The sequence below is a fragment of the Gasterosteus aculeatus genome, chromosome 7 (genome assembly GCF_964276395.1).
Source record: "Gasterosteus aculeatus chromosome 7, fGasAcu3.hap1.1, whole genome shotgun sequence".
In the NCBI taxonomy this organism is placed as follows: Eukaryota; Metazoa; Chordata; class Actinopteri; order Perciformes; family Gasterosteidae; genus Gasterosteus; species Gasterosteus aculeatus.
In genome coordinates this window covers 3,158,632-3,181,620 of record NC_135694.1, presented here as the reverse complement: position 1 = coordinate 3,181,620, position 22,989 = coordinate 3,158,632, and the positions used below count along the sequence as shown (strand labels likewise).

General features: G+C 54.0%; 2 protein-coding genes across 2 annotated transcripts; one reads left to right on the top strand and one right to left on the bottom strand.

Annotated features, from left to right (window-relative positions):
• The first annotated feature begins 1,821 nt into the window (after positions 1 to 1,821).
• Positions 1,822 to 16,792, top strand: actn3b (actinin alpha 3b). The gene is made up of 21 exons (XM_040179624.2): positions 1,822 to 2,264; positions 10,327 to 10,441; positions 10,698 to 10,817; positions 11,267 to 11,353; positions 11,452 to 11,539; positions 11,666 to 11,744; positions 11,981 to 12,062; positions 12,153 to 12,238; positions 12,333 to 12,425; positions 12,542 to 12,772; positions 12,866 to 13,013; positions 13,142 to 13,292; positions 13,550 to 13,658; positions 13,752 to 13,892; positions 13,993 to 14,175; positions 14,290 to 14,424; positions 14,637 to 14,816; positions 14,909 to 15,055; positions 15,145 to 15,210; positions 15,307 to 15,465; positions 15,567 to 16,792. Exons 1-21 carry the CDS (start codon positions 2,130 to 2,132, stop codon positions 15,723 to 15,725), a joined length of 2,694 nt encoding a protein of 897 aa, XP_040035558.1. The 5' UTR covers positions 1,822 to 2,129; the 3' UTR covers positions 15,726 to 16,792.
• Positions 15,889 to 22,820, bottom strand: prkd4 (protein kinase D4). The gene is made up of 19 exons (XM_078105578.1): positions 22,716 to 22,820; positions 22,335 to 22,516; positions 21,287 to 21,425; positions 20,962 to 21,093; positions 20,723 to 20,877; positions 20,454 to 20,646; positions 20,284 to 20,367; positions 20,009 to 20,174; positions 19,688 to 19,811; positions 19,498 to 19,575; positions 19,064 to 19,277; positions 18,876 to 18,901; positions 18,652 to 18,724; positions 18,427 to 18,533; positions 18,110 to 18,271; positions 17,850 to 17,948; positions 17,473 to 17,740; positions 17,208 to 17,293; positions 15,889 to 17,098 (listed from the first exon to the last, which is right to left on the bottom strand). Exons 2-19 carry the CDS (start codon positions 22,482 to 22,484, stop codon positions 16,928 to 16,930), a joined length of 2,427 nt encoding a protein of 808 aa, XP_077961704.1. The 5' UTR covers positions 22,485 to 22,516; positions 22,716 to 22,820; the 3' UTR covers positions 15,889 to 16,927.
• Between the last annotated feature and the right edge of the window lie 169 nt (positions 22,821 to 22,989).

The following is a 22,989-nucleotide window of genomic DNA, read 5'->3' as shown; positions in this document are numbered from 1 at the left end:
CGAACCCTGACCCCCCCTCCCCTGCCCCCCCCGCTGGTCAACTCCTCTCCACCGCCGCATTCGCCGCCCCTCACCCCCTCCCCCCACACCGGCCGCTTCCCTCCTCCACTTCCTCCCCTCGGCCCCGACCTACTGACCCCATGCGCCTCTCCGCCGTTCACACACACACACTCTCACACACACACACACACACACACACACACACACACTCTCACACACACACAGCGCTTTTTTTTTTTTCACCGCCGCCACCGACCGTCGCCCAACGCCCCCCCTCCTCGGATCTGGGTTCGTGGCTCTGGCTCTCAGACTCAACATCCCAGAACCGCCCCGCCTGACCCAACGCCCCCGTCCTCCTCTTGTGGGCGTGCCAGAAGACCGCGTGTGTGTGTGTGTGTGTGTGTGTGTGTTTTGTGTCCCGCCACCGGACTCACAGAGGGACTTCAGTGACGGAAACGGGTCGCTTTGCTTCACACTGTTGGATGCCCCGCCCCCGCCCCCCCCCCGGGTCCCCCACAGCCAACCAGAAACGTCCTATAAGATGGGCCTGTAGGTAGGAGGCCAGTGCGACCTGCAGATTCTCCTTCTCAGGGTTCCTATGGGACTTTTCTGGTCCGGCAGCTCCTCTTCCTGCCGGCTGGCGCCGAGTGACTTGTGTGTTTTCGTCTTCCTGTTGAAATTGTCTGTGTGCCGAGATACGAGAGTTTAACCCTCACACACACACACACACACTCTCTCTGTCGTGGGCCGCCAAGTGAGTTGTCCGCCATTTTCTCTGACTGCTGCAGGAAGAAGTCGAGCCTTTTCGTCCGCCCGACAAGCGAGGGATGAGTAGATGAGTTTGAGGCCAAGGTGAGTTGGTATTCCAAGGACCCTCCACCTTCCTGACCTGGGGGGGGGGGGGGGGGGGGGGGGGGACCCTGTTGTTTCGTGCGTGATGATGGGCAGTAGAATCGGAGATCGATGCTGTCGGTGTTATAACCCACACAGTTGTTATTATTGTTTACACGGGTCAACGGGGGCCGCGGCGACCACAGCTGAGCTACGTCAAGTACAGTGTGGTCGCTTTTAGTCGCCTCGATTTAATTACGGTACTGATCGTTTCTAGTTTCTCAGACACATCGGGGGGGGGGGGGGGGGGGGACAAACTAATTTGTCGCCGCGTGCTGATTTCGGGGGAAGCGGTTGAAGCACAAAGTGGAACGGGGCGTTTTGGGTTTGCTGGATGTTGGATGAAATGTTTGTGTCGTGTTTACTGTGAATGACGGTGATTTGGTGCTGTTGTTAACTGTGTACAGTATAAATGCCGTTTGGATCTGTATTTCTTTTCAGTTCCTTTCTTTCCATTTCTCATGCAAATCATGAATAAATTCATTTTTTCTCATGAAAGCGTCTGGATCTCTTTTAATATAGTTGAATTCATGTACTTGATTGAATATATATGTAATTATACATTGTAATATATTTTTTTAACGAGTTGAAGACAAGTAGAAACCGCTTTTACCTCCCGTGGAAATAAGACGCGTTTTAATAATACTTTTGCTAGAAAGCTGTTGGGGGGCTTCAGAATGTGGCCTCGGCTGCTTTTGAGTAAATGTTTAAATATTCTTCGCCACTGTTTTCTGGTAGGCTGAAACTACACAGACCCGGGTTCGCCATTGCGGGTCACTAACAGCAACAGGTGCATTGCACAAGCCATAAAAACCCTCTGAGGCGCGAGCGGGGCGTGATTGACACCCCTCTCCGCCAATCGCGCGCCAGTTCACCCTGAACGCGAGAGACCACCCCGCCTTTTAAACCTTTTTCGGGTCAGAACCTGATACCCGCGCCGGCGGTTCCCATACTTATTGGGGTGCGGTCACGTGTGCCACTTTTGACCAGGAAAGGAGCACCGGACCAGCTCGGTCTTGTTGTAGTGGGAGCACCACCTCCGCACAGGCACCTCGCACCCGTGGAATCTGGTCTCTGCAGCCCGCTTCTATCTCTTCCCCCCCCCCACCCCGAGAACGCGAGACCGCACGTCTCAAGGTGGTTTTTGCCCTCACGGCGGCGTCTATTTGCTGAATAAGTTTTTATTTTTTCTTTCTATAAGCTGAGGGGGGACGTGAGGTCCTGACAGAGGCTCCATCATGACGACTGTCGAAACGCACATGACGTACAGCAATTCGTACACGATCAACCAGGAAGAGGTGTACATGACCCAGGAGGACGACTGGGACCGGGACCTGCTGCTGGACCCTGCGTGGGAGAAGCAGCAGAGGAAGGTAGGTTTGGATAGCGAGCTCGTGCCGCCGTGCGTAATTACGCACGGATTGAGCCGTGCCCTCACACTCTTGGTGTACATTTTAACAAGACACAAGGTAGGTTTTCGGAATCCGCTGCCTCCCGGTGAATAATAATGTAAAGTTTAAAACAGCCCCGGGGGGGGGGGGGCTTCTTGAGTCCTGCTGGAAGCTGTGTAAGCGGATATTTTGGTCCTTGGAACTTTCTCAGTGTTGTCTTTCAGCGAACGTACCCCTTGCCTTGCGAAGACTGTCTAAATATAATACTACCCTCCCCAGGCTTTCGCCTGCATTCGGGTGATAACGTTTGTCACAGGGGGGGTGAAGGGGTGGGAGGGAGAAACTTGCATTCAGTCATCTTCATTCAAGTCCGTTTTCCAGCGATTTTAGTCCGAGATAAGTGTGTCTAAAATGTCTAAATGTACAAAACATCAGTTGTTCACGTCACGGCCTATAAATGAATCCGTTTGTTCATTTAGTTGGTTAATACAGGTACCCCTAAAATATGTACCCCTAAAAAAAAGAGTAATCTGAAGACATACGGTTTATTAATACCGGATATCGTCAGATATACCGAGCCGTTGCCTAGGTGACCAGCTGGCCCCGCCTTGTGATGGACGAGTTTGACAGGTGCGTTCGATTTAAATGTCTGAGCAGAAAGTCACATGACTCAAAAGTGGGACAAAAAAAAAAAAAAACATCCGCAGAGATGAATTGATTTATTTAAAACGCGTATATGAGGTAAAGTTAGCTTAAGGAGCAGCTACGCTAGCACAACTTCGCCGCAGTCGCCATCTTTGTCAGGAGCGGTCACAGTGGCATTCCTCCAGCCTCAGAAATATCGGAGTTCAATCTGAAAATAGCTGTCGGGCAGATCATCATTTCATCATCGGCATCGTTTCTTTAGAAATGACATCAAGTGTCGCTATCTGATGATAAACATTATCTTATTAAGATCAGAAGCATCTCTTCACTCCCACTTGTACGCGGTTTACTCTCACGTTTTCTTATGTTTATGCCACATTTTACACGTTGTGATCGCGTCTTGTGTAGTAAACGTATTTCAATTCCAACATTTATGTACATGATTACATTCAAGGCAGCTTTCTCAATGTGTGCATGTACAATAATCTTCATTATTTCGATCACTTGAAAAGTAGAAATTTTTATCTGCTAAACCGGAGCCACAATTTTTGAAGCCAAATTCACTAAACACTAATTTATCATAATTTGCATTCACCTCCTCATAACAACAGCATCAGTAAAAAAATAATTTGATTTGATGTAAAGCATGCTGACATAGTACAAACACATCTATACAAATTCAGTACATGTTTCTCTTTGCTGTTTTCTATTGTTTTGCTGGTGGCACAACAACATTCATTTCCCTATAGGGATTATCCAATCTAATAATTTAATCTAATAACACCCAATCTGCACTACTGTGGTGCATTGGAGTGTAGACGAGTAAGGAGCTTTATTTATTTATTTATTTGAACAAGCGTGTTCAGATGTTACTTTGCAGGATGACAGGCTGAGAGGCCTCAACAGATGGTAACAGAGCGAGAGAGAGGCTGGTAGATACGAACCCCGGGTTGGTTTCACAGACCTACAAATAAACATCTTCCCTTAAAATACTTTTAAAATTGCCCCCCCCCCTCTCCCCCTCCCCCCTGCTCCTCTCTCCAGTCGGGGCAAACACTTCCTATATCCCGTTTGTGTCTCTTTCTGACACCTTTTCCTTCCCCGTTTTCCGTCCTTTGGAGGGGTCTGTCTCCCTCCTCGTCGTGCCCCCCCCCCCTCCTCCCTCTGAATGCACGGCGGTATAATCGGCCCCTGAGAGGCGTCGCTTTAGTCTTCACCTCCCGGGGGAGCAGGTCATCGTACCCCGTTGCTCTCCTTGGCATTTCAAATCCGCCCCGAGGAGGTGATCTCAGCGCAGGAACACAGCCAGTGCATCATTTTCGCCATGTAATGAATATGAAAGGAAATCTCAGCGCCACCTGTTCTCTTTATCCTTGAAGTGTCAGTGGGAAACGACTAGTGTCAACGCGCAGCGATGCCGGAGGTCTCCCTCCGTTCTCCTAAAAAGCTGCACCCTCACCAGCTGTAACGCCGACGCATGCGGCCTGTTTGCTCAGAGAGGTTCTGATGCTCCCCGCTGTGACCGGGGTCACGCGTCTCGCATAGTTTACGGGAGTCCGGCTGCTTTTACTGAGCGAGCGACTCGCAGCACAGCCGAGTTTATCGCCGGCAATCGGCTATAAATACGCATTACATGGGGTCGGCGAGCAGCTCGCGGGAGCAGCTGACCTCTTGGCCTTGTGGCGGATGAGTGACGCATGGACACAAACTCCAACGCGGATGAAATCGCATGTTTTCATTCCCCTCCGCTAACGTCGAGTGTGGGATTTACTAACGGGGTGAAAATCAAATATGAACTTGCGCCCAAGTGGAATCTATCAATTAAATCACATGCTTTTAATTCAATTATGAACTTGTTATATTTACACGACGCTGCGCTGGATTATCGAATAACCACCCAATGAAATGAAGTAAACCACAGTCCGTCTCGTCTTATTCACGCGTTTATTCCCACAACAAACACACTGATCCTCGTAATTCTGTAAAAGTTCCTCTCTGCTCTGCTCCACAGGGCATGAAAGGAACGAAGTGGCCAAACGACTGATCATCAGCTCGGAGTGTGATGGAGTTACATGCAGTAATGGGACACCCACCCACTCGAGCGCTGATGCCGCGTCCCCCGCGTGGGGGCGAGCGGAGACGTTTAGGTGCCTCGTAATCACATCTATTCTCGTCTAATCTCATTTTGCACCTTAACAGCCAGACGGGGTCATCGATCCGCACCTGCACCCGGCGTTACGCGAGACAACGCGGACCCCCGCCCCGCCGGCGTTAGCTCCTCGCTGGATGGTGGCGGCATGTGATCGTCTGCAGGTCATTCGTCACTTATGGGGAAAAAAAACGCCAGTTCTTCACGTGTTTCCTCGTGCGTGACCTTTTTTTTAAAATAAGCTTTCCTGTAAATATCAGCAATCAATGCGTCTCCTGTTGGACCTGAAAGAAGTGAACTCCTGGTTTTCCTGGTTACGTCACGTTAGCTTGCGCGGTATCCCAAGATGCAACTGGGCATTTTAGTGTTCCTGCCGTGACTCACCGACCCCCCCGTAGGAGGAAGTTACCACGGCGCCATCACGCGCTTTCTGAAGAATTCAAACGAATAAGACGACCTGAGCCCCCTTCAGGGAGGCTCTCAACAGGCTTTTCGGCAGGAGTTTGGCGCTTGCAGGCGAATCGTCGAGAAGCGACGGCATCGATCAGCGTGCGACGTACGTGTGTGTGTGTGTGTGTGTGTGTGTGTGTGTGTGTGTGTGTGTGTGTGTGTGTGTGTGTGTGTGTGTGTGTGTGTGTGTGTGTGTGTGTGTGTGTGTGTGTGTGTGTGTGTGTGTACCGGGTTAAATGTAAGCAGAGAGGTGAGAGAACGCGCGGCCGGATCGAATAGCAGTTGCTATTCCAGAAGCCGTGTCCATGTAGGGAGGCTTCTATAAACTGCTTCAGCGCAGGAGGCCGAAGGCAGGGCCGAGGTGTGTGTGTGTGTGCGTGCGTGCGTATGTGTGTGTGTGTGTGTGTGTGTGAAATATTGCCCCGTTGGCTGTATTTTATGAGGAATAAAGAGTAAAGTTAGTTCTTATGAGTGATTGATCCTGTGGGTCTGTGAATAAAAGGTTGGATCAGTCAGAGAAAGATTCCCTGGTCGACGGTTCCATTCCAGTTATATCTGCACTTGTGTGTTTGGAGACAAACTAAAAAACAACACAATCTGTGTTGTCGACTCATTTATTTAAGCTTAAGTTGAAGGCGTTCAGAGCTCCGGCCGTCCGGGTTCCTTATTATTCTTCCGGCTCCTCGCTGCGGCGTAAAATGGAGACTCGCAGGCTGCCGAGTCCGTGACCTCGGTAACAAATGACACACGGAGGACACGCCGCCCGCCGAATGTCCCCTCTGGTCCTAATGGTGTCACGCTTGAACGTTGCGTTTATGTCGACCGGCCGGTTTCCTTTTAGTAATGAGACATGCGACGGGTATTTATAGTCCCGGAGCTCCAGTCGACGGTTTGACGTCCGCCGGGATGATGGGCCTCTTATAATAGGACTGAGGTCACCAAGCCGTCGCTTCATAACGGACAAACCGAAGAAGGCCGCCGACTGTGAACCTCAACCTTGAACCGCCGCGTATTTCACCTCATCGTGTTTAGGTGGATGAACAACGGAGCAGGAGGCGTCTGCTAGCCGTTAGCCTCATCTGGCGTGTGCGCCGGACCTTTTTAATTCTAATTACTAATAACTTTATTAACCTCAGACTTTTCATTTAGCCAGACGTAGGATTGAGGTCAGCATGTCGATTAGTTTCGTACTGATTTGTCACCAAATACCTGCTGGACGTTCCCATCGGTCTCAGCTGCACCCATCGCTCAGCGCTAGTTAGCAATTATTAGCATGCTAAGGTGCTAAGCTATGCCGATGAGCACAGTAGATGATACAACTGCTGAACACCAGCGTCGTTAGTCATCGTGAGGATGTTAGCATATGTCTGTTAGCATTAAGCTGAATTGGTTCAACTGATTTCAAATACAAGAAACCAAAATGTGTCGTTCTTTTCTCTAAATTATTGCCACGAACTCTTCAATAAAACCGTTTTCCTGCACTACAGTTGCTGGCGGCTCTTCCACCGTGAACACACACACACACACAGACACACACACAGACGGTGCCGTAGAAGCTTGTTGTTGATGCGTCAGCAATGCGGCGGTAATGTGGAGGCACGTGGCGCCGCACGACGCAGCAGGACGCGACTGATGGCGCCACATCGCGTTCCGTTACGTACGAAAAACTCCCCCTTGAATGTTCCCCCGAAAACACGAGCGTCTCGCTCGCCGTTTTCTCTTTCGTCGCCTGCTCTAATCCCCCGTGTGTCCCTCCGGCTCAGCGTCCAGGGGTTTGGACTCGGGCCTGGCGGCGGCGGCGGGCCGGTGGACGGGCCCGTTGTCAGCGGGTCTCTGGGACGTGAGCTCGTTAATCCTTTGGTAGCGCGGAGGTGGAAGGGACGCCCAACACGCTGACAGTGTAGCTGAACAGCTGTTACATGATAACAAGGATGTAGAGATCAACAGAAAGCTGCTCCTGTGTTTTCTGCACTAAGCTGCTGATGTTCGGCAGGAAGGAGAAGCGGCCTGATTTGTTTGTTAGTTTCACTTTGCTGCCGACTTGAAGGTCTATTCTCTGCCTGTGCAGTGTTGTACATTTTAAATCAAGCTGATGACCTTTGCACGAGGCTCCTCGTGGTAACAGAAGGAGGATCTGTGTCAGTGCGGCACTTTCCAAGGACGGTGTTTCGTATCCGTCTTTTTAATTCACTGGAAATACAAATGAATCCAAGGGAGTAACATGATGAAAAGTTCCTGCAGCAGTGAGCGCTACTCGCTGTATGTGTGTTAGTTGAGACGTTTCGGTGGGATTGAAGGGGGGGGTCCCTGTTCCTGTCCCTGGGGCGGCCAGTTCAGGTCGTCTTATTAGCACATCGACCTTCTGGCTCTTATGTCATCGTCCTTGTGGCACCCAAATTCAGAGCTCCAAGTCTGTTTTGAGGGGTATTTAAAGGCCACATAGGGGGGTAATTGGGGAGGGGGGGGGGTGGTCCACCTGTTGCGTGCTGGAATTCCTCTCCCTGTCACTTTATGGATGTCACACACGGACAACAAACGCGGTCTGAGTGAACTGATCTCATCTTCTTTTAGTCTGATTAGATGGTTCCTCCTTTTTTAGTTGCCAATTATTCTTTTTTTGAACAGATATTATTGTTTTTTTTCTGTCTGTATTGTCGACCACCCGACGGGTCGTGTGCCCTCGCGCGCGGTCCGTGTTTTGTTTATGTGCCACGCAGGCCGACTGTTCTTACGCTCATCGTCATGGAGATACGGCTACCCGGATACCTGCGGCGTATTGAGGGAAGGCCCGTTGCCATGGCGACACTTTACAAAGCAGTTGGATGGAAGCAGAGGAAATTAGTATTCACGTTTCCAACCCTGGCGAACGCTGCACCAGCATATTTCCCTAATTAGACCCCCCCCTCCTCCTCCCCCCAGCCCTGATTGGAAGGTGATCATTGGAGAAATCATTTGTGTAATTAAATCTGCACACTCGTCCGTGGAAGAAGACCGGACCTCGGCGAGGGTCGGGGGGGGGGGGGGCGAATCGAGACCACAGCGCCGGTTTAATCAATTATCCTCCTAATTAGCAGAAATCTAATTAGCTTCAGAAGATTATTCAATGTTCTTGTAGTTTTTCAAAGGATGACGTCTGCTGATGCGAAGCTCAACATTTACTCACTTTGCAGCTTCAAAATAAAAGCGATAAGTTAGAGTCACAGTTAAAGTCCGACTCCAACAAAGTTATTTAAGTTGGTCACACTCACACTAAATAGTCCTTTTTATTTAGTGCCTCAGCGGTACCTGACCCCCCCCTCAAGGCCCTCAGCGGTACCTGACCCCCCCTGGTTTGCATCAGCTCTTTAACAGCTGAGCTGGCTGACATTATTAAGAGCTGTGTGTGTGTGTGTGTGTGTGTGTGTGTGTGTGTATCAGCTGTATTGAGGGTGAGCAGCCATGATTCCCCCTGGGGGAGGCGGTGGGTGAGGCGTTGGGGGAGGCGGTGGGGGAGGCGTTGGGGGGGGGTCGTTATGACAGGCATTCAGCTGGGCCACTGTGACCTCATTTTACAAGAAGGACCTGGTCGCGCTTGGCCAGGCCAGACCGACAGGTGTGTGCAGACAGAGGAGAGACCCGTGGTGGGGGGAGAGGGAGAGAGGGAGGGAGAGGGGGGGGGGGTGTAAGACCACCACCGGCTTTAAAAGCCTCCCGTGGGACGACAGCGCATCAGACGCAGAGGACAGGAAGTGGTCGCCCCCCGTTTAGTTTCCGACGGCCTTCCTTTGATGTCAGCGCCCTCTCACCCCTCTCACCCCCTCTCACCCCCCTCCCCTTCTCCAGTTATTATTTTATATGGCGGGAGGTGTTCTTCAATCCACCCCCATCACTCCGTCTTGGACTCTTACAGTTCGCCTCAGGAATCCTGCCTTCTCAGCTGTCCGTGGTGTCCCATGGCAACCCGATTTAGCCTCCCCCCCCCTCTCCCCTCCTTTACTTCTCAGTCTCTCCTTCTCCTCCCCCTTACTTTACTTGCTCGCTCCCTCGCTCGCCTCCTCCCCTCGGCCTGGTGGCCCCCGTGCGGCGGATTAGGAGCCAGTCTAAATTTGGTCATGCATGGCGAAGGAGTCGAGCACCTGCTGGGACCCCCGCGGCCTCCTCTCCCCTCCGGACTCCTTACATCAAATTACACCGGGGGGCATTCCTCCCCCTCCTCCCTCCCCCACCAGTGTCCTTCTTTAGCCGAGCTGAGATTCAGTCTGGATCGAATAATGTTTTTTTAAAGTTTCCATCAGCCAAGTATTCCGCAGACTAAAGGTGTATTACATCGTTTTTTTATGTAGTTAATCTTTAGATTAATATGTAATATATTTGATGATCATGTTTAAAAAAAACTCTCCTCAAATGTGAAGACAAGGACGGCGAGTCAAGATGACGTAATCAAAAGAGCAACTGTCAGTCGCTGGACGGCCGACGGCATCTTGTTCGGCCTCTTGTCACGTGGGAGCACACGCGTGTGCAGCGTGTTGAGTTTGGTTCTGTGTTGATTCAGGAGATCAATGCAGGCCGCTTTAAATTGATAAAATGGTTGAATTTCAGTTCAGAAGTTACAGAGACTTTAATGTTGCTTTTATTCGATTATTTCGTCAGTCAGTTTCTCTTGTTGCCAAAAATATCAGATTAAAATCAGATGAAAAAACGTTTTTTATTCTTGTAAAAGACAGTACTTTGCTTGTAAAGTTGGTTTTGTGTTCATCGAGTGTGTGTGTGTGTGTGCGGTCAGAGAGGTGTAACCGTCTCCATCTCCTTCACCCCCCTCAGACCTTCACAGCTTGGTGTAACTCCCACTTGAGGAAAGCCGGCACACAGATTGACAACATTGAAGAGGATTTCAGAAATGGCCTCAAACTCATGCTGCTGCTGGAGGTCATATCAGGTGACTCATCAACACACACACACACATCAAATTACATAACACAACAACAAATGACATATTGTGCTTTGATGCTGGTCGGAAACACATTTTAATGTTCAGCAGCTGATGCTCTTAAATGATCATTTGAGTATCATTTTAACTTTAATCCAGTGATTAATACGATATTACAGCAGCTGCAGAATAACAGCAATGATATTATGCAGTTATTCTTCATAGGGACGATTAACTGTGACAAATGATCGTCCTCCTCTTTCAGGCGAGCGGCTGCCCAAACCCGACAAGGGCAAGATGCGTTTCCACAAGATCGCCAACGTGAACAAAGCTCTGGACTTCATCTGCAGCAAGGGGGTGAAGCTGGTGTCCATCGGCGCTGAAGGTGAGCGTCCCGCTTCGCTCGGTGAAGTTCACGGGACACACGCAAGGAATGAACCGCTTTATTATTTAAAGACGCAATCCTGCATCAAAACGGCACCATTTTTCAGCATTTTGCAAATTCTCGTTTATTAACATTTATTATTGAATCTAAATGAGATATTCTCTAAACGAGAGACGCACCGCAGAGGAACAACTGAAGAGATTGGTGGTGAAAATGCTCCTAATCGGCACTTTAAACAATCTTGTGGCTCAGATGTCGGTGATCCTTTAAATCTGCCCGAGATTTCACCTCGCCGAGTGAAGTCAGTGTCTTTAAAAATAGTTCCTTTCACAGCCAAGATTCCTTGAGAGCCTTCAGGCCGCGTGAAATCTAATTAGTCTCAACTGCAGAAATCCAACGACAGCTTTTATAATTTCTCTCACGCCTCGTGTGTGTGTGTGTGTTTGCAGAAATTGTCGACGGCAACGCGAAGATGACCCTGGGAATGATCTGGACCATCATCCTGCGCTTCGCCATCCAGGACATCTCCGTGGAAGGTGCGACCTGACAAATCACCTTCCTCACACCTGCGACCCTCATCTTCACCTTCAGAAATATGAAGAACAACGCTGCAATGAAACACTGTTTGTTGCAGAGACGTCCGCTAAGGAGGGTCTGCTGCTGTGGTGCCAGAGGAAGACCGCCCCCTACAGGAACGTCAACGTGCAGAACTTCCACATCAGGTGGGTCCACATCGCCGAGCCGCGGGCGCCGAACCGGGGACGTGCCGCCGCCGCGTCTCCTTGCGTTTCCCTGCTTTGTCCCACCGCTCCACTCTGACACTTCCTTCTCCTGTTGTCGCGGCTCAGTTGGAAGGACGGCCTGGCTCTGTGCGCCCTCATCCACAGACACCGACCGGACCTCATCGACTACGCCAAGCTGAGAAAGGTGCCGTCGCCTTTGCTCTCTCCCTCTTCTGACTGGCTGTGGTTTCTTTCTTCATACCAAATTTATAAACCTCTCGTCTTTCATTTCTGACGTAAACTGAAAATTCCAGTTTATTGTATGAATGGGATTTTAACGGGAGACGTCAATACCAGTATGTGAATATTACGCCTGTGTGATCTGGATGTTCAGGGTATAAATCCTGTTTCCTCCCTCTCGTTGGCGGCGTGCGCCCGTAGGATGACCCCATCGGGAACCTGAACACCGCTTTCGAGGTGGCTGAGAAGTTCCTGGACATCCCCAAGATGCTCGACGCCGAAGGTCAGACCGGGAAAACTGTGACGCCGAAACCTGGAACGACGACAAATTCTGCTCCTCTGTGTTAACGTGATCATTGCGTCCTTCCCCCAGATATCGTGAACACGCCCAAGCCCGACGAGAAGGCCATCATGACCTACGTGTCCTGCTTCTACCACGCGTTCGCCGGCGCTGAGCAGGTCAGCCGGCGAACGCGTAGCGATGTTCTCTATGGTCCTACTGCAGCGGAAGTGTCACGTTGGATATTAACTGTTACACATTTCCCCCCCGCAGGCTGAAACCGCTGCCAACCGCATCTGCAAGGTGCTCGCCGTGAACCAGGAGAACGAGAAGCTCATGGAGGAGTACGAGAAGCTGGCCAGCGAGGTGAGAAGTGGAAGCTTTTAATTAAGTACAATAACGGCGTTAAGTAGACGTCTACATGGTCGTGACGGTGAGCGGCATTCTCCCCCCCCCCCCCCCCCCCCCGCGCTCCGCTGCAGCTGCTGGAGTGGATCCGCCGCACCACCCCCTGGCTGGAGAACCGCGCGGCGGAGCAGACCATGCGCGCCATGCAGCAGAAGCTGGAGGACTTCCGGGACTACCGCCGCATCCACAAGCCGCCGCGCGTGCAGGAGAAGTGCCAGCTGGAGATCAACTTCAACACCCTGCAGACCAAGCTGAGGCTGAGCAACCGGCCCGCCTTCATGCCCTCCGAGGGCAAGATGGTGTCGGTGAGGAGGAGGCGTCCCCGCCGGCGCCACGTTTAAGTCGGCCCGAGATGCGGCCGTCATTTGACGACGCCTCTGTCTGTCTGTCTCCACCAGGACATTGCCAACGCCTGGAAGGGTCTGGAGCAGGTGGAGAAGGGCTACGAGGAGTGGCTGCTCACCGAGATCCGCCGCCTGGAGAGACTCGACCACCTGGCCGAGAAGTTCAAGCAGAAGTGCTCCATGCACGAGTCCTGGACTGGAGGTGGGGGGGGGGGGAGGCGTCGGGGCAATTATTTGTGTGTTCAAAAAAGTCTTTCGTATACCTGAAGTCACAACGTCCTCTGGATGCCGAGAAAGCGAAAGCTAAGATCAAACATCCGTGCGTTCCAGGGAAGGAGGACCTGTTGTCCCAGAAGGACTTTGAGTCGGCCTCCCTGATGGAGATCAGAGCCCTGATGAGGAAGCACGAGGCCTTCGAGAGCGACCTCGCCGCCCACCAGGACAGAGTGGAGCAGATCGCCGCCATCGCCCAGGAGCTGAAGTAAGAACAAATGGAAAAAGGGACATCTTGTGCCTTGTGTGTGTGTGTGCTAGGGGACGTTCTCGCTCCAACGACGCTGACGAGGACGGAGGAGACGTCGGCTTGAGGCCAGTTGGAGGAGAAGCGGAGTCTGCTCGTCGTGACGGGCGAGCTGAGAGGAGCGATCGTATTAACGAGGGGTGAAAAGAGGAAAAAGGGGCCTCGTGCTGCAGCAGAAGCCTCTGATCCCTCCTTCCCTTTCTCCTCGTCTCCTCCAGCGAGCTGGACTACCACGACGCCGCCACGGTCAACGCCCGCTGCCAGGGCATCTGTGACCAGTGGGACAACCTGGGGACCCTCACCCAGAAGAGGAGGGACGCACTGGAGGTACGGCCGGGGACAACGTTGAGGATGCGACAGTAAAATGGCTCTTAAAAGATCTTAAAAAGTTATTCAGCTCCACCTCCGGTGTGTTGGCAGCGCGTGGAGAAGCTGTGGGAGACCATCGACCAGCTTTACCTGGAGTTCGCCAAGAGGGCGGCGCCCTTCAACAACTGGATGGACGGAGCCATGGAGGACCTGCAGGACATGTTCATCGTGCACAGCATCGAGGAGATCCAGGTAAAGGACGAGGTCACATGATGGTTGACTTGAATAAATCTCATTTCTGGTGCATTTTAAAGAAGGAAATGCTCCAAAAAGTGTAACTCCGCCTCTTCAGAGCCTGATCACCGCTCACGACCAGTTCAAGGCCACTCTGCCGGAGGCCGACAAGGAGCGCATGGCCACCATGGGCATCCACAGCGAGATCCTGAAGATCGCCCAGACCTACGGCATCAAGCTGTCCGGAATCAACCCGTACACCAACCTCTCCCCGCAGGACATCAGCACCAAGTGGGACACCGTGAGTTGAACCTAAAAAAGGAGGTTGCGGCGTTTTCGCGCCCGCCCGCCCGCCGCTGCGAGGAAGACCCCCGACCCCCTCCCCTCCCTGTGACTCGGCTGTGCTCTCCTGCAGGTGAAGCACCTGGTTCCCCTCAGGGACCAAATGCTCCAGGAGGAGGTCGCCCGGCAGCAGGCCAACGAGAGGCTGAGGCGCCAGTTCGCCGCCCAGGCCAACATCATCGGACCCTGGATTCAAACCAAGATGGAGGTGCGTGGCTGTTAGAAACACTGCAGACGGTCTGAGGTACCGACACAAATACGATCAAGGCAAAAGCATCTTTTTACATGTTTTTATTAATAATGGTGACAATTGTGGAAAAATGTAAAAAGACAGAACAATGAAACATGACGAGAGGCTACTTTGAATAAGGAACATCATTCAATACGAACAAATTTACGCCCCCACCCCCAACGCTGCAGGAGATCAGCCACGTGTCCGTGGACATCGCCGGCTCCCTGGAGGAACAGATGAACAGCCTGAAGCAGTACGAGCAGAACATCATCAACTACAAATCCAACATCGACAAGCTGGAGGGAGACCACCAGCTGAGCCAGGAGTCCCTCATCTTCGACAACAAGCACACCAACTACACCATGGAGGTACGGCGGCGGCGGCGGTGAACCCCCCTCCCCCTCTTCCGCCCTCCCCTTTTTTAGTCTGTGAGCATCTCTTCCCCCCCCCCTCCTTGCAGCACGTGCGCGTCGGCTGGGAGCAGCTGCTCACCACCATCGCCAGGACCATCAACGAGGTGGAGAACCAGATCCTGACCCGCGACGCCAAGGGCATCAGCCAGGAGCAGCTCAACGAGTTCAGGGCCTCCTTCAACCACTTCGACAGGGTGAGGCCTTCGCCGACTCCGCCGAGACGGCGCTTCCGTTTGATCTCCTTGACCGTTGCCAGTGAGTCACGCTCTCCTTTCGCTCGCAGAAGAGAAACGGCATGATGGATCCGGACGACTTCCGCGCCTGCCTCATCTCCATGGGCTACGACCTGGTGAGTACAACGCGCACATGCGACGGTTAAGAACGAGCGGGTCCGCTCCCCGCACCTTTTAAACTGAGCTGGCCGGCGCCGGCGCCCTCCCGACAGGGCGAGGTGGAGTTTGCGCGCATCATGACCCTGGTGGACGCCAACAACACGGGCGTGGTGACCTTCCAGGCCTTCATCGACTTCATGACCCGCGAGACCGCCGAGACCGACACGGCGGAGCAGGTCATGGCCTCCTTCAAGATCCTGGCCTCGGACAAGGTGAGCCGACGGGGAGGCGACAGGCGCGCACCTTTCACGCCACGTAGCCGCCCACACGTTGAGCCCCTCCCCCCTCTCTCCTCCCCTCTCTCCTCCCCCAGAACTACATCACGGTGGACGAGCTGCGCCGGGAGCTGCCGCCCGATCAGGCCGAGTACTGCATCAGCCGCATGACCAGGTACATCGGGGCCGACGGCTCCACCGGCGCCCTGGACTACATCTCCTTCTCCAGCGCCCTCTACGGGGAGAGCGACTTGTAGACGCCGCCGCCCCCCCTCCCCCCTTCTCCTGTGTGCGGAGAGAGCGGCGACGCCTCCTCCACCGTCCTTCTATGCGATCAGTGTTTCCCTCTTTCAAATCTTAACTTTCTTTCCCCAAACCCGCCCCCCCACCTCCACCTCCTACTTAACCCCCACCCAAAAAAAAAACACTGTCCAGAGAGGCCGAGAGTAGAACGCTTTGCTCAAATCAAGCTGCTTGGACGCCTTTTAAGGGAGCAGGAAGGTGTCACCACGCCGGCGTTCAGCATCAGCAAAGCCTCCTGCTCTCCCCCCCTCTCTCCCCCCCTCTTCCTCAGATGACCTATATTTTTTAGAAGGGTAATTACAGAAGAAAAAGTGATTTTAAAAAAAGGTAGAAAAAAAAAAAGAAGCCCGTGGGTTGTGTAATTGTGCAGATGCATGCTATGAAGTTTAGAAACAGCGTCCCGGAGTCTCCGACTCGTCCTTGAGCGGCACACGCCGCGTCTCCTGTGGACGCTCGCGTCACAGAGGAGCAGGTCGGCCGCTCGTACTTAACCAATAAAACACGACAGCACTGTGAAACCCGAAGATCTTAAAGCCGTGAGCTCAGGAACAAGCGGAAGGGTGAGCGGGAGCACGTAGACGTTAAAATGCAGCGAGGGGAGCGAAGCACTGTGGGTAAATTAGACTAATGAGGAGGGGAGGGGCCGCGGCTGGATGGGGACTTAAGAGCGAAGACAGAACGATTCCCACGCACCTCCCTCCAGACAGCGCTGCTGCCCGATTTAACACATGGGGGAGAGGGGGGGGAGGCGTCGGGCAGCGAGAGACGACGAGGGGCGCGAGGAAAGTTTCGGACAAAATAAAGAGTCAACAGTGTACGTGGGACCGCAGACGGGGGGGGTTTGGTCCCACAGTGAGGTCGACCACGAGTCAACATTTTAATTTCATGTGCTCCATTTTCACTCATTCTGTCCGTCATCACAGACGCCACAAATAAAAGAATTTCACTTTCACACAGTTCCTATTTAAAAAAAAAAAAAAAACCTCGACTTGGAATAAAAAAGAAAAAGTATGTTACTAAACAGGAGTCGTGTTTTCTTTTCCAAAAAGCACCTCGTGTTTCACGTCGTTTCAACGACCACAGAAAGACCATGTGAGTAGCTGCCTGACCTCTGACCCCCCACCCTCCCCCCCCCCTCCTCCCCCACGTGCCGAGGTCACTCGTTGGGGTCGTCGGGGTTGTCGGGGTCCCAGCAGAGGTGGGAGGGGAAGTGCAGGCCTCTCTGCTGGGCGTGGCGAAGCCAGCGCTCCTCGTCGCCGCGGTGCGTCAGGAACCTGCGGCCCTTCCGCTGCTCGAACTCCCTGAGGTCACACCACAGCTGGAAGTCCTGCAGGGGGGGGGGGATATATTGTATTGTATGAACTGGGGGGGGGGGGGGCAAAAAAACAGATGCTGCACCAGAAGCAGAAGCATCAGAGTAAGGAGAGCAGTTCCACCTGCAGCCACGGGTGTCCCAGTGTCTTCCCCACGCTGAACCTCCGTCGGACCGACACCTGCAGCAGGTTGTTGATGAGACTCACGGCTGCAGAGCAAGAGAGAGGCCTTTGACTCAGTCCGTCCTCTGGAGACACCCAGTGGACAACAGCAGGGACGATTAAAGCAAAGCGAGTGTAACGGAATCTGAAATGATCCGATACTCAAGCGGCAAATCGTCCCGCTGCACGATGCATTCAAGGACGCGCGGACATTTGAGCTCCGTACCCTCCAGAGAGATGGAGGCCCACGGCTGCCGCGGGTACATGAAGGCGGCGTTGGTGATCTGCTGCCGGATGTCCTCGTCCTCGTTGAAGGGGAACGTGCCGCTCAGGCTCACGTACATGACGACGCCCACCGACCACATGTCCAGCGAGCGGTTGTAGCCGTTGTTGCTGATGACCTCGGGCGCCAGGTAGGCCGGCGTGCCCACCACCGAGCGGCGGAAGGACTTCTCGCCGATGATGCGGGCGAAGCCGAAGTCGCACAGCTTCACCTTGAACACGTGGGGGGGGATTTAAAAGCGCCCGTCAAAACGAGTAGCCGCACCGAAAGGTGTCGAGAAAAGGCGCGGGGGGGGGGGGGGGGGGGGGGGAGGGGCCCACCTGAGGAAGAGGGTCGGCGGAGGCCAACAGCACGTTCTCGGGTTTCAGGTCGCAGTGGGCGACGTGTTTGAGGTGCAGGTAGCGCAGAGCCTCCAGGATCTGCGGCACGGCGAGGAGGAGAGTTATAGAAACACATCTGTTTAAAGATACAGCTGTGATCGGGTCGTCCTCTTCTGCCCGATTGATCCGAGCACTCGGGGTCCGGATCGTATCGGTGAGTGAGTCCTGAACGTACATTGAACGCAGCAGAGGAGTCTCACCTGCGCCACCAGGAAGCGCGTGGTGCGTTCAGGGAGTCGGCCGTGCTCGCTGCTCAGAATCATCTCCAGCATGTCTCCGTGGAGCTTCTCCATGACCACGAAGACGTACTCCACCGACTCGAACATCCCCTCCAGCAGCACCACGCCGAGGTGGGACAGGTTCTAGGGCAACACGCGACCACACACACACACACACACACACACACACACACACACACACACACACACACACACACACACACACACACACACACACACATTAGATGTTACGGACAATAACAACACGTTAAGAATGGGAATAAAAGATGCACAAGTACCTGCAAGAAGGCCACCTCGTTCCTCAGCTGTCGCTCTTGTTTGGTGGGGAAACGCGTCTTGTCGATGACTTTGATGGCGACCGGCCGACCCGACTTCCTGTGCGTACCTGGTGAACGACTCCCATTACTTATTTTAGTGGCTATTTTTGCATTAAGTGCACTCTAGTGAGGCACTTTGAGTTGGTAATTCCTTAAACGTCTCTAATAACCGAACCACGTGATCACCTTTGTACACGACCCCGAACTGTCCGGAGCCCAGAACCTCGTCTGTGGAGATCTGATACACCGAGCTGATGTCCTGCACACACACACACACACACACACACACACACACACACACACACACACACACACACACACACACTTCAACACGGACTAACACGCCTCTGTGTGCAGAACAAGGTCACTGGAATGACCAATGAATCGATGAGTTTAGAGCGGATCCTCACCACGCCGCCGCTGCATAAATCTTTATCTGTAATCAGAGTCGTTCACACAGAAACAATAATCTTAATAAACTTTTCACATTTAAAGAATATGCCAGTCTGAAGGTTGCCTGACTCAGTCCTTATATAATCCGAATATTCTTTCCTACAGTCAGACAATAAATCGATACAACTATTCGCGGTTAGCTCACCCGCGCTCTCGTCGCCTCCCCCGCCGCCGCTCGCCATGGGCATCAGGGCCTGGCGGACGGCGCGCTCCCAGGCCGCGCTGCCGCTTCCGGCCAGCACGCAGTACACCAGCGAGGCCGTGACCACCTCCAGGGTGTGCGCCCTGTTGCCCGGCAACGAGGGCACGGCGAGCTGGGCGGGGCCTCGGACCTCCAGCACCTCGGACAGCGAGATCTCCTGCGGAGAGACAATCGCGCTTCATGCTGAGCGACGAGGAACACACAGGAATTCAATTGTTCTTTTAACTTCAATTGCTGACTTTTGAAACTGAATAAATTTGACCCATAAACACCCGAACAAACCGTTTATTCTACTTTTCAAGCACTTAAAGTGCAAAAAACAAACTAACCCATCCAGACTAAACGTGTAAATGCGGTGATGTTGCTGCAGCGCCGACCTTGTAGTACTTGGTGCTGCTCTCGTTCTGGTACAAGGTGACGCTCTTCCAGTCCAGGATCCAGTAATGACGTTTCCTCTGTTTCACGAGGCGCAAAGAGGACAGGAAACGAAAAAGCGCATGTAAGTGTGTCGTCCCGAAACACTCCAGGGTCTCGTCCCCCATCAGCACACGCGTGTGCGCGTCTCACCAGCGTGTCCGTGTCGGTGTGATGCAGCAGCCATCCTTCCCTCAGGACTCCTCCCGCTCTCTTCTTGGAGTGATGCACCGACTGGACGAGCCTCATCAGGGGGATGTTGCTGCTGAAGCACGGACTGACGGAGCGACAGGAGACAGAAGAGGCGGGTTTAGGGTGGAGCGCCTCGGCCCTGCAGTACCTACCGAGGGCCTCTAGGTGGCGGGAAGCGCGCGGCCCATTTAGAATAGAATTCAGAGACGCTAAGAGGACGGGAACGATGAGTCACCTTTAAAATGCGACGACATCGTCAGAATAAATTAGCGGCCCTCTGACCTCATCGGCTCCCGCTGCTCCTCCTCCTCCTCGTCCTTCGTCTCGGGCGCCCGGTCTCCGTCCGTGGACATCTCGTCGTCGGAGACTTCTAGTGTCGTCGTGCTGGTGAGCTCCGAGTCGTTGTCCTCCGGGTCCGCCGGGCGGCCGGGGCCCGCCGCTGTGCATTCTGTGAAAGCCACGGGCTCAACATGCTGACGTCTGACAGCTAATAATCCCACACCCCCCCCCCCCCCCGCCCCCCCCTGCATCCGTCCGGTCAGGAGCGAAACGCTCACCTTCCCCGTGGGACGGCCTCCTCTCCCCGGGACAGTCTCTGGGGACCAGCAGCTCGCAGCGCCGATGGCAGTTAAATCTGCAGTCTGAGGAGGAATCGGTTAACTTGCTCTTCATAGCACGACCTAAAGGTGGGAACGTTGACCCCCGACCCCCCTCCCCCCCTCTCTACCTGAGCACTGCAGCCCCTGTCTGAAGAGGCCTTTGAGCAGCCGGTGGCAGTGCTGGCACACGGTGGGTTTGGTGTAGCTGTGGATGTGGAAGGTGTGAGGGACCTGAGCCCCGGCCATGTCGCCGTAGCCGATCCCCAGCCAGACGGGGGGCTCGACCCAGGACACGGGCCTGGAGGCCTTGGACATGCTGATCTGGGGGAGGACGGACGGACGGTGAGGAACAGGCTCCAGGAGGAAACGGAAGCGGCTTTCGTCACGCTGGCTTTACCTCTTCCAGGCTGCCGCCCGCCTGATTGGACAGGGAGTGCGTCCGCGGGCGGCGGGGCGGGAACAGGGAGAGGCTGGTGCTGACCTGACGCCGCGCGCGGCTGCAGTCGTTGCTCAACATGAAAGCGCAGCGTTTGTGGAAGTCCAACCCGCAGCCTGCAGGGTACACAACAAATATTCATTTTCCTCGCAGCCGGTGACGGGAAGCGAGCGGCGAGCGGCGGCGGCTGCTGCTTTTACCGTCGCACTTTAACCCCTGCCGGACGAGGCCCCACAGCATCTCTCCACAGTGGTGGCAGAAGGTGGGGGTCCGGTACGAGTGGACCACCAGGGCGTGCGGGCGGATCCTCATCTCGGTCACCGACGCCGATCCTGAGTCGCACAGAGGGCGGAGAACAGTCAGCGCCGCGGGTTAAATACACCTTCACTCAGTGTTTCTATTCGACGCCACCAGAGGAATCAGTGGGGGAACTTCTTAAGCCCCCCCCCCCCTCACGACGGACAACGTGCACTCAGTTTGGATATCCTTTTTAAACAACGGGGTTCCCTTTTTTTCGGGGCCGACCTGCGATGATGACCTCGATGAAGTCTCCATCCTGCAGCTCGTCCTCCTCCGTCAGGCGAAGCAGCCGCTGCTCCGAGGAGGGTTGGTGTCTGAACAGGAGGGTTTTCTCCCCGACGCCGACCACGCTGCAGTCTGGAGCCTGAACACACACACACACACACACACACACACACACTTACCAGTGCTGCTAGAAGCAATTAGCTCATGCACAGATCTCTATATGTTAATACAGAGAAACAGCAAACATCACATACACCAAATCTCCCAAATTTGCGTGCAACTCGTGTAACTGAGTGAGTTACTGTCGTGTGGTCAGAAAGAAGACGATTCAGTGCGAGATACTTTTTTTTTTTTTAAACCACACATCTAGCAGGACTCTGCAGGACGCTTCTGCGAACGACCTCGCTGTGCTCGGCAGAGGGGAGATCAAACAGGACCACAGGCGGCTGAGATCATTCTCACGGTGCAGGAGTCCTTCAGAGGAAGGTCGGGTAGTGGGGAGGGACAGAATCACAGAGGTCCTGCAGATGCATTTTTTTTAGAAAAGTGCCATTGAAAAACGATGCGATATGGGAATGTGTCCTTCTGGCCATCAAACTGTGAAGATGAAAGAGGTGGAGATGCAGCTGACCTTCTGCCTGGAAACTGAGCGAGGCAGACCGCGTGTGCGCGTTGCAGACAGCGGGGGGGAGGAGACGCTGTGGTTGGAAAGTTTGCTTCGCTCTTCGCGACCGCAGAAGGTTTCTGCATCCGCGTCGGCGCGAAGACCTGCGCCTCCCGAGGGGGGCGCGCGCCTGACCTCAGCCCCGCTTACAAAGCGCCCTGCTGAGAACACGAGCAGCTACTTCCCCACCGTAAACCCACGCGAGTGCTTTCAGGGTCCCGAATGTCGGTTAACTACCCGTCCCGTGATGATTGAGACAACGTGTTTCCGCCTCGTTAGATCAGGTGTATTAAGATGAGCGGGGGGGGGGGGGGGGGGGGGGTCCAGAAGGAACGGAGCCTCTCCCATCATGAGGAAACATCTGCGCGGAAGGAGACCTCTTACCTTGCGCTCTATGATCTCGGCGGCCAGCCTCTTGGCATGGCGGTAGGTCCGGTTGCCGGCGGGGACCCGGACCACCTCCCTGAAGAGGCCCAGCTGGAACTGGACCAGAGCCGAGGGGCCGGTGGGACCGGAGGGAGTCGCTGCGAACATGGAGGACGGTCCCGCGGCAGCATGGGACGAGTCTGCGGACGAGACATTGACGGAAAAGAAACGCGGTTATACGCGCGGCTCTTCTGCGTAAATTTAGCAAGTGACCCGTTTAAAGACGCAACAGAAGTGAATTCACAGCATCCTGATCAGACTCGTCGGGGGGGGGGGGTTCTGTTAACTTTCCACATGAACACCTGGGAAAAGTCCACGTGAGGGGCCGTACTTCCTCACCTGGCGTGCGTGGAGCTCCGTCTGTGACCCCGATGTGACGGCTGCAGCCGCTCGACGTGCGCTCTGCTGCGTCTGCGTTCCTCTCCGCGGGGCTCGTCCATCCGGGGCAGGAAGTCGCACGCGCACGCACGCGCACGCACGCGCACGCACGCGCACGCACGCACACGCACGCACACGCACGCACACGCACGCACACGCACGCACACGCACGCACACGCACGCACGTCTGGGGAAGCTGCAGATACGGGTAACGCCCCTTCAGCTTCAGCCCGTC

Coding starts and splice junctions, on each gene's coding strand:
- actn3b (XM_040179624.2), top strand. CDS start 2,130: ATGACGACTGTCGAAACGCACATGACGTACAGCAATTCGTACACGATC. Junction 11,354..11,451: donor CCAGGACATCTCCGTGGAAG/GTGCGACCTGAC, acceptor TGTTTGTTGCAG/AGACGTCCGCTAAGGAGGGT. Junction 12,063..12,152: donor CAAGATGCTCGACGCCGAAG/GTCAGACCGGGA, acceptor TCCTTCCCCCAG/ATATCGTGAACACGCCCAAG.
- prkd4 (XM_078105578.1), bottom strand. CDS start 22,484: ATGTTCGCAGCGACTCCCTCCGGTCCCACCGGCCCCTCGGCTCTGGTC. Junction 17,949..18,109: donor CGCGCTTCCTGGTGGCGCAG/GTGAGACTCCTC, acceptor GCCGTGCCGCAG/ATCCTGGAGGCTCTGCGCTA. Junction 17,099..17,207: donor TGGGACACCCGTGGCTGCAG/GTGGAACTGCTC, acceptor CCCCCCCTGCAG/GACTTCCAGCTGTGGTGTGA.